The 16029-nt window shown below is 32.6% G+C and overlaps 3 protein-coding genes across 3 annotated transcripts; all 3 read left to right on the forward strand.

Moving 5' to 3' along the window:
* The first annotated feature begins 2319 nt into the window (after positions 1-2319).
* Positions 2320-5031, forward strand: LOC135151522 (uncharacterized). Its single transcript, XM_064090013.1, has 10 exons — positions 2320-2407; positions 2598-2694; positions 2789-2910; positions 3015-3096; positions 3170-3299; positions 3395-3546; positions 4364-4484; positions 4573-4773; positions 4867-4941; positions 5023-5031. Exons 1-10 carry the CDS (start codon positions 2320-2322, stop codon positions 5029-5031), a joined length of 1077 nt encoding a protein of 358 aa, XP_063946083.1.
* Positions 5032-6067: 1036 nt separating this feature from the next.
* On the forward strand, positions 6068-6985 carry LOC135151523 (E3 ubiquitin-protein ligase RDUF1-like). Its single transcript, XM_064090014.1, has one exon. The coding sequence runs from the start codon at positions 6068-6070 to the stop codon at positions 6983-6985; it is 918 nt and encodes a 305-aa protein (XP_063946084.1).
* Positions 6986-7550: 565 nt separating this feature from the next.
* Positions 7551-8398, forward strand: LOC135151126 (uncharacterized). The gene is made up of 2 exons (XM_064088721.1): positions 7551-7900; positions 7995-8398. The coding sequence occupies exons 1-2, from the start codon at positions 7638-7640 to the stop codon at positions 8131-8133; spliced, it is 402 nt and encodes a 133-aa protein (XP_063944791.1). The 5' UTR covers positions 7551-7637; the 3' UTR covers positions 8134-8398.
* Positions 8399-16029: the final 7631 nt, after the last annotated feature.

The raw sequence follows: 16029 nt of genomic DNA on the forward strand, positions 1-16029 counted from the left end.
AACCTCCTTCACATGCATTATTTCCCCTGTACATTATGGTCTTTTCACCAAAAGATGGAGCCCCATCATCTATATCCGGGTCTGACCCATTCTCACGCTTCAACTGAATTTTTATTTGTACTGTCACTAATTCATCTTTTAAATGAAAGAGGATTCATCTTTTAAATGAAAGAGGATTTGAAATCTTTGAAGACATTATTTTTACTTAAAATAGTTATATTTATACTTATTTTAAACTTTTGTCGTGTTTTCACAAACTTTTTCTTACTAAAAAACACATTCGATGCATATACAAGTTTTCTATTTTTAAATAAAAAAAAGTGTCTACATTTTTTTTTTTCTTAACATATATTATTGTTGAAAATGACCAGAAAAAATTTACATAATTTATTTATACTTAAATAAAAGGTTTGTCTTATTTCATTCTTATTTTTACTTAAAAATAGTTATATTTGGATTATTCTAATATTTATACTTATTTTAAACTTTTGTCGTGTTTTCACAAACCTTTTCTTACTAAAAAACACATTCGATGCATATACAAGTTTTCTATTTTTAAATAAAAATAAGTGTCTACATTTTTTTTCTTAACATGTATTATTGTTGAAAATGACCAGAAAAAATTTACATAATTTATTTATACTTAAATAAATCAGGTTTGTCTTATTTTATTCTTATTTTTACTTAAAAATAGTTATATTTGGATTATTCTAATATTTATATTTATTTTAAACTTTTGTCGTGTTTTCACAAACCTTTTCTTACTAAAAAACACATTCGATGCATATACAAGTTTTCTATTTTTAAATAAAAAAAAGTGTCTACATTTTTTTTCTTAACATATATTATTGTTGAAAATGACCAGAAAAAATTTACATAATTTATTTATACTTAAATAAATCAGGTTTGTCTTATTTCATTCTTATTTTTACTTAAAAATAGTTATATTTGGATTATTCTAATATTTATACTTATTTTAAACTTTTGTCGTGTTTTCACAAACCTTTTCTTACTAAAAAACACATTCGATGCATATACAAGTTTTTTATTTTTAAATAAAAAAAAGTGTCTACATTTTTTTTCTTAACATGTATTATTGTTGAAAATGACCAGAAAAAATTTACATAATTTATTTATACTTAAATAAATCAGGTTTGTCTTATTTCATTCTTATTTTTACTTAAAAATAGTTATATTTGGATTATTCTAATATTTATACTTATTTTAAACTTTTGTCGTGTTTTCACAAACCTTTTCTTACTAAAAACACATTCGATGCATATACAAGTTTTTTATTTTTAAATAAAAAAAGTGTCTACATTTTTTTTCTTAACATGTATTATTGTTGAAAATGACCAGAAAAAATTTACATAATTTATTTATACTTAAATAAATCAGGTTTGTCTTATTTCATTCTTATTTTTACTTAAAAATAGTTATATTTGGATTATTCTAATATTTATACTTATTTTAAACTTTTGTCGTGTTTTCACAAACCTTTTCTTACTAAAAAAACACATTCGATGCATATACAAGTTTTCTATTTTTAAATAAAAAAAAGTGTCTACATTTTTTTTTCTTAACATGTATTATTGTTGAAAATGACCAGAAAAAATTTACATAATTTATTTATACTTAAATAAATCAGGTTTGTCTTATTTCATTCTTATTTTTACTTAAAAATAGTTATTGATTTTACTTCAAAGGAGTCTCTTATTATATTTATTGATTTTACTTGATCCACTGTCATGTTAGAAACTAATTAAATTAAAATAATAGTTTTTCTGAATAGTAGAATGACAACTAACCGGGAACATTTTATAATTAGAAACATTTTAAAACACTTGATACTACGATATGTAGATATTTAAATTATATATTATATGAAAAAATTTATTGTTGCGTAACTTATTATTTTTATTAAACCTTATCTTCTTTATTATTCGTTTTAGAAACCTGTAAAAAAATGTAATATTAGTTGTTTTTTTATTATTATGATTAAATATTACCGTATAACCAAGTATATATTCCCGACTTTTGCTTTGGATAATTTATTGATATTTATGGTTATTTAACTTTTGCTTTGAATAATTTTAAAATGTTCAATTTTCATTTTTTGGTGCGTTATATGATAATAAAACTAAAATTAAATATTTTTACATCGTTTTATTTTAGTTAACCACTTAATCTACATATTATCGGCCAAGTATTTAGTTAACTATATTTGGTTCGTTTAGGCCCGTGTCAAGCAAGATCCTCATTAATTTTTCAAACTCTACTATTGTTGAGAAAGTTGACACTGATGACTTTATGATACCCATGCATAAGTTTGAATTTGTTGATTTGGGAGATCTGTTCAAGCTTGCAGAATCGTACGGTGATCAAAAGACTCGCGAATTCTCCACAGGTGACATCTATCTTATTCTTTATTATTTACATTGTATTCTTTATTATTTTATATTGTATATCGTATTACTGTATTATTGATGTATTCTATATGCATATATTATTGTATCTATTATTATGTTATTGAACATTATAAAATATATTGCATACTTAGGTTAAATGACATGTTGTGTGATACAAATGTGAATCAGATGTTATGGGAGTATTTGAGAATTGTGAAAATCTTGATCGGATCGATACTGTTAATGGACCAAGGAGTATAATTCGTTTCAGGATAACTGATGGAAGGTTGGTTCTAGACTTTATTATATGTGGTTTGGCTTTATGAGTTTATATCTTTTCTTCTTCACACAACTTAGTTATTTAAAAATATAATATGCAGGTATTCACACAAGGCTACTGCATGGGGGGACCTTGCAGAGAGAATAGATGATGAAAGGAAAAAAGCAGTTGAGACACCCATCATTGTAATACTCACTGGTACAAAGATGAACACACACAGAAGTAAGTATTAAAAGGATGTGGCAAGAATAATGTTTGTATCATATTCATGTTTTGTATGATTTCAGTCTCATGTGTATGTAATTTGAAATTATGCTTCAAATCAGATTCTGTCCAGTTAAGTACAACGTCTTCTTCAAAGGCTTACATGAACCTTGATATTGATGCTGTTATTGCAATGCGACAGAGGTATCATATTGTGGTGCAGTGTTTATTATGCAGATCCTAGAATTTGTAAAATCATGCTTAATATATTTTTTAGGCTCATTGAGGAAGGCTATACTCCACGTGAAAATGATGGCCAAAGATTTTCTCAACGGCATGTAAGTGAGGCCGTGCAGACACTGAATTTAAAGCAGGTAGCTGAACTAGCTGCAGCTGATTACATAAAGGTTGATATTCTTCACTTCCCTGCAAATATAAAAAAAAAAAAGATATGTATATTGTCAAGAGGATCTTGCTCATTTTCTTTATTAAAATCATGTAGAAAAATGTTTACTGCAACATCAAAGTTGTAAGGGTAGAGGAAAATCGCTGGTGGTATGATAGCTGCGGAGGTTGTGAAAATGAGGTGCAGAATCTTGAAGGAAAGCTATACTGTGACAATTGCAAGAAGAACATTCCTGTTGCTGAAAAAAGGTAAGTTAACATAGCTTGATCAGCTCTAAGTCTTGAGTCTCAACTAAATTTGAGGCCTTAAGTGAGTTTGGATATCAAAAATATTTTTATTTTGTTTGATATCCAAATTAGTATATTATTGATTATCATGTATACTTATCTCCTTAGATTTAAATTAGTGTGTATTTTACATTATTATAAAATAATTATGCATAAACATTATTTATGGAAAAATGATAATGAATTATATTTATATTTTTTAAAAATTTATACAGCATTTTATATATTATGCTTTTTATTTATAATTACGCTAATTTATATATTAATGTAGCATTTAAATTAATTAAATATTTAAAAGTACTATAGCACAAAAAAGTTAAATCACATAATTTATAATAACATAAAATTTATGAAAAATAAAAATAAATATTTTATATTTAAACTGTAAATTTTATTCCATTTAGTAAGTACTTAATACACATATAACTAAAAAAAATTAAAATCATTTGATTTATCTAATTCTCATTTTTCAAGTTAATCTTCTTTATATTCATTAAAATTTCATTATATATACATATATACATATATATATATATATATATATATATTCTTTTAAAAGCACAATAATTCATATTTATTTTATATATTTTGTTTTTTCCATACTTACAAATTAAAATCTAATTATTATTACTTAACTAAATACATATACATATATATAATTTTATAAATTTTGGGGTCTTGGCCCTAAGCAACCACTTAATTAACTTTAGTGTTGAGCCGATACTGGTCTTCAACTATTACAACAGCTAAACTCCAATATTGCTTCTCAATCCATCAGGTACAGGATCGTAATTCTTGGTGAAGATTCTACTGAGGCATACAATTTTGTTTTGCTTGATCGTGCGGCCAAGAGGATGATCGGGACAACGGCAACTAAACTCATTTCTGATAAGTTTAAGGTGAGAGTACTTGAATGAACACACTCACTGAATACATGCATGTATCATTACACTTCCCAGGATTAACTCGCTATGCCATTTTCTGTAGGATCACACAACAAATGAATTTCCTCCGCAGATTAGATCAATTACTGGAAAGGAGCTTAAGCTCAAAATAGTTATTAAGGAAGATAATATAGCCTCCAAGAGCAGACTATATTTTGTTGTTGATGCATGTTATGCAAGCAATTCTGGCTCCATGATCTCCTCATCAACAGATACACAGTGTACAACTTCTGCTGTTGGAGATGTGAGCAACCCCTTGCACTATCTTTTCATTACAAACTACTTAATTATAGACTTATTCATGCATATGCAATATGTAATTACTTATATTTTACAGAGCTCAGTTGTTAATCTTTCCGAGAGTGGTGATACCCCTGTAACATCCAAATCAACTTCTAAAAAGGTTAAATTGGTAAGATCTCACAACAACTATATGACCATTTTACATATAATAATTTTGTTTGACTCTAACATCAAATTTCTATCAAAACAGGAGAAGTAATCGTAGCGGAAATACCGGAGAATCGAGCAATCTGTTTATGTTATGCATAGCCGGAAATGTTCTTCTTCACCGTTTTATTTTATTTTTCATTTCATACTGTTTTTTCCTTTTCTATTAAATTCAGTGTTGTTCTGCATATTTTAGTAGTGGTGTGTTTTTCATTCAGACACATGAAATCGTATTACTTTCAAGGATTGCTTTGCTTTCTAATTCTGAATTATAAGTCTACCTTTCATTTACATATTTATTTTTATTCGATTAATGTTGGATAAATTATATTTCATAGTTGATATGGTGTCAATGCAGAAATACAAAGAAAAATAGTAGTCAAACAAAAAATAAATGCGTCCAACTTAACGAAGATTTCAATAAAATTTGAATATGATTTTCAGAACAAAAAATAAAAAAACATTGGAGTGTGCGAAGCACGGGCAAAGATCACTAGTTTACATAAGAACTATATATGCTCAGTATAAAATATCTGATTAAATTAAAAAACTTAACATCTCCTTTCATTTTCGGACCTACGAAATTAAAGTAAGAGAATATCTTGTAAATTTAATGTCGTCAAAGAATAATATCCCATCCTTTAGAATTCATGTAACTAGAAAGAAAACGAAAATATTTTAAGTATCTAGTACAACTGTACAAGGATGGTCAATTAAATTCGACATCTGGATGTTGGTTGACTGTTAACAACGACTTAACAATATAGCTTCAATAACAGTGAACGCGTTAAATGACAAAGTTCAGGCTAGCCCAGTAAAATCTATACACTTTCTGTGAGCCCCAGCACACAATCACGGACCTACATAAACTACTACTATTTAGTCTTATACTGTTGATCATGTGTGATTAAGACCATAAACATATAATAATCAAACACAAGTCTCACAATCTTGTTAACACAAACTTCAAACTTGGCTGACCATTTCTCCCACACGCTTTCTTCAAGACCCCTTCTCTATTTAACATTCATTCTCTTAACACCTTAGCATTGAGCTTTCTTTTGAATAAACATTATTTTGATTGTGCTATGGAGTCCACTGAGCCATCACATTGGTGTCACGGATGCAACTCTTACGTTCGAGTTCACGAGGGACAGTCTGTTGTTTGTCTTGATTGCGGTGCAGGCTTCGTTGAGACGATACGTGACAATGCTGCAACATTCGAGCCACATTACAATCTGTTTATCGTGCTACGAAGAATTGAAGATACGGGGAGTTATGAGTTGTTATACGATGATTGTTCTGGTCAGGGGCTAAGGCCGTTGCTGCCAGGCATGTCAGAGTTGGTGATGGGGCCGGGCTTTGATCGGGTTCTTGAACATTTTATACGTTCTGATACGATGACAGTTACTCAGCCTCCGGCTGCTAAGGCTGCGGTGGATGCATTGCCTGCTGTTAAAATTAATTTAGGCCACATTATTAGTGACGCGCATTGTGCTGTTTGTACAGAGGCCTTTGAGGCCAATGCATTGGCTCGTGAATTGCCCTGCAAGCATTTGTATCATTCGGATTGTATTTTGCCTTGGCTTGAAATACGAAATTCCTGTCCAGTTTGTCGTTATGAGTTGGCGCCTGACGTGGCAGAAATGGAGGGATTGGAAGCTGACAATGATGAAGAACCGATGGGACTTATCATTTGGAGATTGCCACGTGGCGGATATGCCATTGGACGGTTTAATGGTGGCAGGGGACTAAGGGAGGGTGAGGTGCCTGGTGCCGATGATGAAATGGATGATGAGGATGATGTTGATGGCAGCAGTTCAACAAGCAGAAATTGGTCAAGAAGTGGAACGAGGAGGGGTGGAATTAGGCATGCATTTCGCAGTGTTCTGTCATTTTTTGGCAGGTTTAGGAGCTCTTCGTCATCGCGGTTGAATATGGAAGTTGGTTTCAGTGAGGACTTGTCGAGAGGAAACAGCCGTAGAAGGGTTGTGGTTGATGCTTAAGTTCTGTGATTTAATAGCTAAGTTTTATCCAAATGTAGCTTAACTGAAGTTTATAATCGGATATTGATATAAGAAGATTGTTTTAATTTTGAGAACTTTTGGTTTAGTACTATTACAGTCTATGTATTAGCAGAAGTTTGTTAGTTTGTTTTGGGGCTGCAATTCTGCATATAAACAAGCTTCACTTCTGTAAAATCATAAGCTTGTACTACCTGTTTTCAGAAGTGCAGATGGGCGAGCTGATACGTTAAAATCTCATTATTAATGCATCGTTAAATTAACACGTAATGGGAGGACTTGTTCAAAATTTATGCACATAAAGTTGAGTAATCTAAATTTTAGACAATCTTCAATCTGAATTACCAATCCTATATTCTTCGTTAATTTTTCCTTTTTTTACTTTTACATAATTTTCTTGGTTTAAGAAAAATTGCGGATATTGTGGTTAAGCTTGAATATGTATGGCAGAAGAGCCTTTGGTCTTGTCATTTGAGTTGATGGGACCATCCTTATCCTATAATCCTCAGTGTCGTGATATTGATGTAGCCTTATCTAGTAACACGAATTTGTGGACAAAATATGCACACATGTTACTCATAAAACGATCTGCAACTAGTTTTCAGATGGTGTGAAATATTTTCCAGCAACAAAAATGGCATCAATATCTCCTCTACAAGCTTTCTTTTCGACAAATTCAGCAAAGCAGTGTGGATGTTTAGGTACTCGATCAACATTTCTGGGCTCGAATGCCTCTTTGTCCCGGAACAGAATTGAGAACAAGAAGAATAGATCTTTGACGGTTGTGGCAGCGGTTGGAGACGTGTCAGCTGATGGAACTGTCTATCTCATCGCTGGTGCTGCTGCCGTGGCATTGCTGGGAACCGCTTTTCCCATCTTGTTCTCACGCAAAGACCTGTAAATTGAATTTTCTTTTCATTTGATTAATATTCTGCTGCTTGATTCAGGTCTTTTCTTAGCATTAAGAGTCGTGTTTTGTGTTCGTTTGCAGGTGCCCTGAATGTGATGGTGCTGGTTTTGTGCGGAAAGGAGGGGCTGCATTGAGGGCTAATGCTGCCCGGAAGGATCAAGTTCAGATTGTTTGTGCTAATTGCAATGGTCTTGGCAAGATTAACCAAGTTGATAAATAGGCCTAGTTTCGAAATCCTGTACTGAGCTTCTGAAAATAATCTCTGTTGATGTCTAAGAAATTTGTGTGCGATCGCTGCGCAAGAATATGTATTGTGTAATTGTATGGTCTTCTCTATTTTCCGAGAGATGACATTGATATCTTTTTACTTGATGATCAAGGATGATTCAACTTTGGTTTCAGTTCTGCAGTAAACTGGTCATCCATGGTTATCAAATCAGAAATATTACCTTGTTAATCAAATATTTATTTATGATTCTGCTTCACATTATAGTTGATACATTCAATCGGAATAACAGATTTACTAATTATACTGGAGAACTTAAAGACTTTATTTTTTTGTCAGAATGGACTTAAAGACTTTAAAATTTACTAAATGTACATTCTTATCCGCAAGAGAATCAATTGCAGAGGAATGTGAAGTTAAAAGGATACCAATAGCCCATAACAACGATACCGAGTCGATGTTAGGCGTGTGTTTTGCTCAGTTTCCTGAGAAAGAGTTGCTTGGCACTTTTCTTTCTTTATAATCAGACTTGTCGAAGGGCACATCTGACCGTGGACTTCCAGGAGATTCATATAGCAGTATTGGGTTAAATGGCGTTTTGGTCACTCAACTGATCGGAAACTTGCAATTGGGTCATCCAACTCAAAAAACTGTCAGTCACATCATTATACTCTTAAAAATTTTCATTCAGGTCACTGGCCGTTACACTCCGTTAAAAATTTGACGGAAAGCTGACTAAGCGTCGTGACTTGGCTTAAATAAATCCACTGTGGTATGTACAGTCAGCTGAAGTGGCATTTTGGTCACTGAACTGACTACAAACTTGCAATCGGGTCATCAAACTCAAAAAACTTTCATTTAAGTCACTTATCATAATATTCGTTAGAAATTGAAAAAAGAAAGAATTGAAAGCTATCATGCAGCACCTTTTTTGATCTCTTGAAAATTTCGAAACTTATTAGCAAATGAAACCAATAAACACACATAAAATCATTAAATTTCTTATGGAATTTTCCACAATGACCAAAAATTAATAAAAATGACAATAGATTTTTAAGTTTGAAGTTTTTCGAAAATGGCCTTAAAATAGGATTAAATATCAAAGTGGTCACTGAAGTGGAGGTCATATATCATTTTGCTCATTAATCTTAACGGGATCACATTTCAATTATTAAAGTCATAATAAATATCAATCAAGTAACTCCAAATTTTAGTCCAAGGAGTAAAAATATTATTTATAGAGTTTGACACATTATTTTTGATAATATATTTATATTTTATCAATTTATTTACTATTTATTTTTAAGAGAGAAAAAAAAGGTGCTGCATGATAACTTTTAATTCTTTCTTTTTTTTCAATTTCTAACGGATATTATGATAGTGACCTAAATGAAAGTTTTTTGAGTTTGATGACCCGATTGCAAATTTGTAGTCAGTTGAGTGACCAAAATGCCACTTTAGCTGACTGTACATACCACCGTGGATTTATTTAAGCCAAGTCACGACGCTTAGTCAGCTTTCCGTCAAATTTTTAACGGAGTGTAACGGCCAGTGATCTGAATGAAAATTTTTAAGAGTTTAATGATGTGACTGACAGCTTTTTGAGTTGGATGACCCAATTGCAAGTTTCCGGTCAGTTGAGTGACCAAAACGCCATTTAACCCTAGCAGTATTCTTTCTGTAGTTTGGACTTTGGAGTACCATTGTACTCCTCCGTCCTTTTTTACTTGTCACTTTGACTTTTTACACGTAACTTAAGGTGAGTAAAAATCATAATTCCGCTCATCATTTTTAAATTTTTTTTTTTGGTGAATAAAAATATAAACCATAAATTTTAATTCAGAGAAAGAAAATTTTAAAAATAATAAGAAGAAGTATGTTTTTTAATCACCTTAAGTTACGTGCAAAAAGTCAAAGTGACAAGTAAAAAAGGACGGAGGTAGTATTTTATTTATTTGGCTTTTCTGGATTTTTTTTTCACTAATTATAGAGGCGCCTGTATCTGTTTTATAAACTCTTCAGAAATCGATGCGGCCAAGGTGAAAATTATATATAGAGGTAGCCAGTCCAAAAAATACAAATGATACTAGCATATATCCAGCAAAAAAAAAAAAGCATTAAACGTGAAAAATTTTAGGATGAAGTAATTTTTCGTCGAAAGATACTGTAGCAGCCCCTGTGTATATATCAAAAATTTAGGATTAAGTTTTCGAACACTTTTTTTTTCACTGAACGCTACATGTATGTTAGGGTATATAGTATACGTTTAAAAGGTTTTTTCTTTATTGAGACGGTCGGCGGTTGCTCATAACTGTAAAATTGTAATAGAAGATTTAAACCATTTAGTTTACACCAAGATCTCGAACCGAGCTGACGGAGTATCCCGGACGAAACGCGTACGACTGTGGTTTAGCCGCTAGCGAAAAAAGAACGGGAAACAGTAATACATGACTAATTATTCCGGACTACTATTGACTTTAATCGATAGTGTTTGTGTCCCTCTCAGACCCACATTCATTCCGGTGATTCCAGGCCGCCACATCATCTCTTGATATACATGTCTTAATTTACAAACCGTCGTCCCACAAGTCCAGGGTCGATCGTCTTCTTACAACTCTATCAAAAATATTATCACAGCACAAAGTACAAAATCATATGTTACAAAGAAAACCAACTTCACCCTCGCCTCAGGAACACTCCAACGAATCCTTCTCCTAACTTCCATGTCGCGCCTTTTTCTTGCACTCGCTGTCACTCGCATCCAGGCTGTTCTTCGGATATGTGTCATGTTCAATCTTTATTGTTTACAGATTATAAACAGATATGAGCAATTAAATGCTCAGTCAGTCCACCGAATCATTTGAAATCAACTCAACAATATTTACATAACGAGTTCAACAATACCATAATCAAAGCATATTTACAAGAAGAGCTGCAAATATATACACAACGAGTTTATGAAATAACCTTTCTGGTCTTCCATCTTGGCAGCATCACTATACGACTCTATCGCCACCATTTCGCGAATACCGTGCTCTTATGACACCTCCGCAGTCTGATCGCAACTACAAGAAGGCACCACACACCTCTGATGTCGTTTTCAACCCTTAAACTGTCTCATTTTGTAAATAATAAATAATTCTCTTCTCTTCTACGAATAGAGATTACTCGTTTTAACCAGTTCACAGGAGTTTTCCCGAGTACAAGAAATTCTCTTCTCTTCCCTTCATATGCGAAAAATGCACCATTCTTTTAACAATTTGAAAATTTCTTTTGATCACACGTGAATTAAATAGTGTGAATGAATATCACAATAAAAATATATACATTGCACAGGAATCTTGGCTATTTTAGAATATAAAGTAGGTTGAAGTTTTTTTTAAAAAAATAAAAATATCACCATCACGAAAATACAACAGCACTTTGGAGAAATGAATGAAACTATTGGTAAATGAATATAACGAGTTGTTGCAAAATTCGAGAAAATATAATTAATTCTAGGGTGTAGCAAGGCTCAAAGAGAATGTGTTACAATCTGCTAAATATGTAGGTTTATCAGAAATTAGAATAAAATTAACCATCTATTGACAACAAAGACTAACATGAACAATAGGTCGGTCCTAGCCATGATTTAGAATTTCTTCTATCAGATTATAGAGAAACATCAATTATCTAAGGGTGTTGAGCTCTGATCAAGTCTTCGAGAACAACGTTTAGCTTCGGCATCGAAATTATATTTAAGAAAAAAATATTCGGACGGAAGTTCATTCTACAATTCAATCAAACACAAGATATGTCACATAAAAGTAAAGATAAGAGTGAACTTGCATGTATGTCTTCGAATTAAAATATATGCCTCCGAATTAAAAGGTTACACTTGCCTCCTGTCTGCTAAATATTTTTTTACACATAAAGCATTTTAATATCTTTTCAGAATAAAAATTTCGAATGTCTATCCTCAATATTATACTATAACTTATAACTTATACTAGTCTATACCCCGTGCGAAGCACGGGCGACCATATTATTTCTATTTTATTATTTGTAAGCTTAATATCATTTTCTTGTGTTTTATTATTAATTTAATATAATGGTATTAAATTATATTAACTGTTTGGTTATATTCACTTTTGAAAGTTTGTCTTGTACATTATTTTTCTATATTATAAAATATTTTTAAGCATAATAAAGAAGCACAAAGCCAATACGATTGAGTGATAACATGAATAGCTTAATGATTGATCACAATCATTTACAAATCATCCAAATATAAACATATCTACTAATTATTACTTACATTATGCTCAATTTCAGATACATAAATGGTGCAACGAATACTTTCGTCTCTTTGAGGCTTAAAAGTTTTTTCACTTATCTGCTTCCTTCCCCGGTTGAAGTTAGTTCTTCTCTGCTGAAACAAAATTCCAAAACTAAGATATAAATCATATTGACATTGTAAAAATAAAGCTTATGGATGTATAATTTGTTATTCAGTATAGTTTTTTTGGACATCAGAAACGGGGGCATTGACCCAAAAGAGAAAGCACAAACTCACAAAATTACAGCATATGACAACCTCACATAGAATTTCTATTCACATATACCTGTTAAAGATTACAACCATCTGCCAAATGTAGTGTAACGGCCTAGATAATTACGTATTTGTTTCATGTTTACCACTAATTCACACAATTAGCTTTTGACTTTATGTAAAACATGAAGTTTGTCCGGAACAAAAAACACAATAAGAAAATCAAGGCATAAAAATAACACCCAAAAAAATTACCTCATCCAGAAGTTGCAGATGATATTTATTTATATGAAGGTCAAATAACAAAATAAAGTAACCATCTAATCCTAGATACTTTGTTATTGCAGCATCACTTTCCCATGATTCACTCTCGAAACCAAACATGGAGTTAAACCAACCCGAAGGAATCTTTCCAGGAACAGAGGATTTCTGGTTCCTAAACTCCGACATCTACAATAAACAAATTTGCACAACAGAATCATAAGCCTCTACCACTCTTACAAAAGTCAAATGGCCTAATAAAAAGAGAAGCATTTACCTGATTAAAATCAAGAATATGTGACTGATATCGAGTTCGATCTCCTTTGCCACATTTGATGTCAGTTGAGACATCATCAAACTGTCCGAAACCTGGAACTGACAAATGCCTGGTCTGGATATGGTTCCGAAACTTCCTGCTGGATTTGGATGTGGTTCCTAATCTGTGTTAGGTCCTATTAACTCACTATATAAGATGATATAGTGATCACAATATGTAACACAGTATGACAATATAAGAGATTGAAAACAATAAACTCTTATTCACAAAGCTTGAATGGTTACAAAAACTCTCTCAGTGATTTATATTTTATCACTAAGAGCTGCTAGGGTTCTTAACAATGTACTCTATTTCTCAACTCTTATAGAATAACCCTAATCTGTGTTTATATAGACACAGTTACAAAATCAATCTCTGATTTGATATCCTATAAATCAGCTATGTATTCTATCAATCAAAGATTGCTCCAGTTTTCTGTTTAGTTTCCATAGTCAGCAAATCACTCCTCAGCTTCTATCCTTCCTTGAAGTATATCCGCTTCTGAGCTCTTTCCACGTGTAAACTCTGACGAGTCTTGACTATGTAAACTCTGATCAGACTTTATCAAACTCTGGTCAGACTTTACTAAACTCTGATCAGCTTCATCAAACTCTGATCAGCTTCCAGTTTAAACTCTGATGACTCCTGTTCTAAAACAAACTTTAAGAACATTAGTAATCATCAATTATATCTAACAATCTCCCCCAACTTGTGCATAAATGAGTTATGTGCAAGTTAACAGATAATTGATGATGTCAAAACAGATAAGTCAAATGCAACAGAGTTTAGCTATATAACAGAAAACTTTTTAAAACTTACAGATACTTTACTCCTTAGCTTCATAGACACCATTTGCTGTCTTTAGATACCCTCTGATGAGTTCTCTTTCAGCTTCTTCAAGTACTGTAATCATCTGTCTCTTGATCTCTCTAAGCTCTGGATCTGAAACTCCAGTTTGATAAATTGCAGCTCTGAGATCATATATCTTATTTCTTCTCAAGTCTCTATCCAGCCTGATATTGTAAGCTTTATCAGACTCTTCATTAAATGCAAGAGTTCTGATTCCAGCTATTGTCACTATTTTTGCTGAATTTTTCTTCATCTCAACCAGCTGTCCTTTATGATTGAGGTATTTAGGAATAAAAGGTCCAGCATTTTTGTTTCCTGTAATACCCATCTTTCTTCTGATTTGATCTTTGAGCAGATTGGAGATGTGTTGGCATGACTTGTTCTTTACAAGAAATATGTGTGAGACATATCTCAATTCCTCCCAGTGTTTAGCATAGAGATCAGCTTCAATTACTCTAAACACTGTTCCATCAGACATGAAGTAGATAAGAATATTATCTCCTCTGTCATTTTTCACCAGCAGGACTGAATCTAATTTATCCATTTTTTCTTGTAATGCTCCAATCTTGGGAGCACATAGAGATGAGGGGTCTGTAGACATTGATCCTATACTCTGATCAAATTTCTCATATTTAGATCCCAGCCCTCCTTTATCTCTTCCTGCTTTACGATGAGAGATTGGTTGAATTGAGCCCTTTTCAAAGCTTATCTCAGTCATCAGACTAGGCTTTGCAAATCCAGCTAATGGAGTAGTTGTTGGTTTGAACACAGCTTGAGCTTTGTCAGAGGTTGTGTCTTTCTTTGCTTTCTTATTAACTTGAGCTGTGTCAGAGGTTAATTTTTGTTGTTGTGATTCTGCAACATGAGCTTTGTCAGAGATTGCAGCTTCTGATTTCTTTTCCTTTACAACTTGATCTTTGTCAGAGGTTGTAGATTTCTTCAGAGTGAATCCTCTCTCAAGATGTTCATCAACTTTGCTTTTGCCTTTAGATGTATACTCATCCTCAGAGTATATCTTTTTGACAGACAAACTCTGATCAGCAACAGTGGCTTCCTTAATCAGTATCCCCTTTTCCTTTGGTTTGACAGTTGATTTTGCAGGCTTCTGGATTTTTCCTGACTTTATTGCTTCAGCATGTTCTTTCTTTAGTTCTTCTTCTTCTGCAGCAATCAACTCCAAATCCAAATTGGCTTCTGGATTTTCATGTTCAAAAATCAATCTAGCAAGCTCTTCATCAGTCATGGGTTTGTCTGATCCAGTCACTGGTCTTTGCTTAGATCCAGATGTGAAATTATGTGTTGGAGCAGACTTTGTGCTTTGCTTAGACTGTTTCTGACTGTCAGAGTTTGAAACTCTTCCTCCAGTCCCTGATTGAAATCTCTTGTGCTTTGTGAAATCATCAACATCATCATCATCATCTTTCTTCTTTCTCTTCAGAGTTTGAGTAGTAGACTTGCATTTGACTTTAGCTACTCTCTCCCCCTTTTTGACATCATCCTCATCAGGAATCAGTATTGATGTGATCAGAGAAAGTGAAGATTGGATGGCTTCAAGCTGCTTGGACATCTTCTCTTGAGTTGATTCAATGATGGTCATCCTCTTGTCCAGGGATTCATTTGCAGATACCAGCTTCTGAACATTATCTTTCAGAGGTAGAAGAGTTCTTTTCTTCTCCATGTCATTTGTCTCCTTGATATTAGCCACTTCTGTTCTGAGACCATCTATTGATTTAGATGTCTGGGCATGAGCAGGATGAAATGTCTTCAGATAGAGAATTGTGCCTTTGAGGCTTGACATAACATCAGAGTTTGAAATTTTATTCTCTGCCATAGATAAGAATTCTTCAGCTTTAGTTGGCTCCAGAGAATGCTGGTGGCTCAGCCAGAGTTTCTCCCATACTTCATTTGGTGGATCAACCTGAAGATCCCTGGG

The sequence above is a fragment of the Daucus carota genome, chromosome 3 (genome assembly GCF_001625215.2).
Source record: "Daucus carota subsp. sativus chromosome 3, DH1 v3.0, whole genome shotgun sequence".
NCBI lineage: Eukaryota > Viridiplantae > Streptophyta > Magnoliopsida > Apiales > Apiaceae > Daucus > Daucus carota.

Coding starts and splice junctions, on each gene's coding strand:
- LOC135151522 (XM_064090013.1), top strand. CDS start 2,320: ATGCATAAGTTTGAATTTGTTGATTTGGGAGATCTGTTCAAGCTTGCA. Junction 2,911..3,014: donor AAAGATGAACACACACAGAA/GTAAGTATTAAA, acceptor GCTTCAAATCAG/ATTCTGTCCAGTTAAGTACA. Junction 3,547..4,363: donor ATTCCTGTTGCTGAAAAAAG/GTAAGTTAACAT, acceptor TCAATCCATCAG/GTACAGGATCGTAATTCTTG.
- LOC135151523 (XM_064090014.1), top strand. CDS start 6,068: ATGGAGTCCACTGAGCCATCACATTGGTGTCACGGATGCAACTCTTAC.
- LOC135151126 (XM_064088721.1), top strand. CDS start 7,638: ATGGCATCAATATCTCCTCTACAAGCTTTCTTTTCGACAAATTCAGCA. Junction 7,901..7,994: donor TTGTTCTCACGCAAAGACCT/GTAAATTGAATT, acceptor GTTCGTTTGCAG/GTGCCCTGAATGTGATGGTG.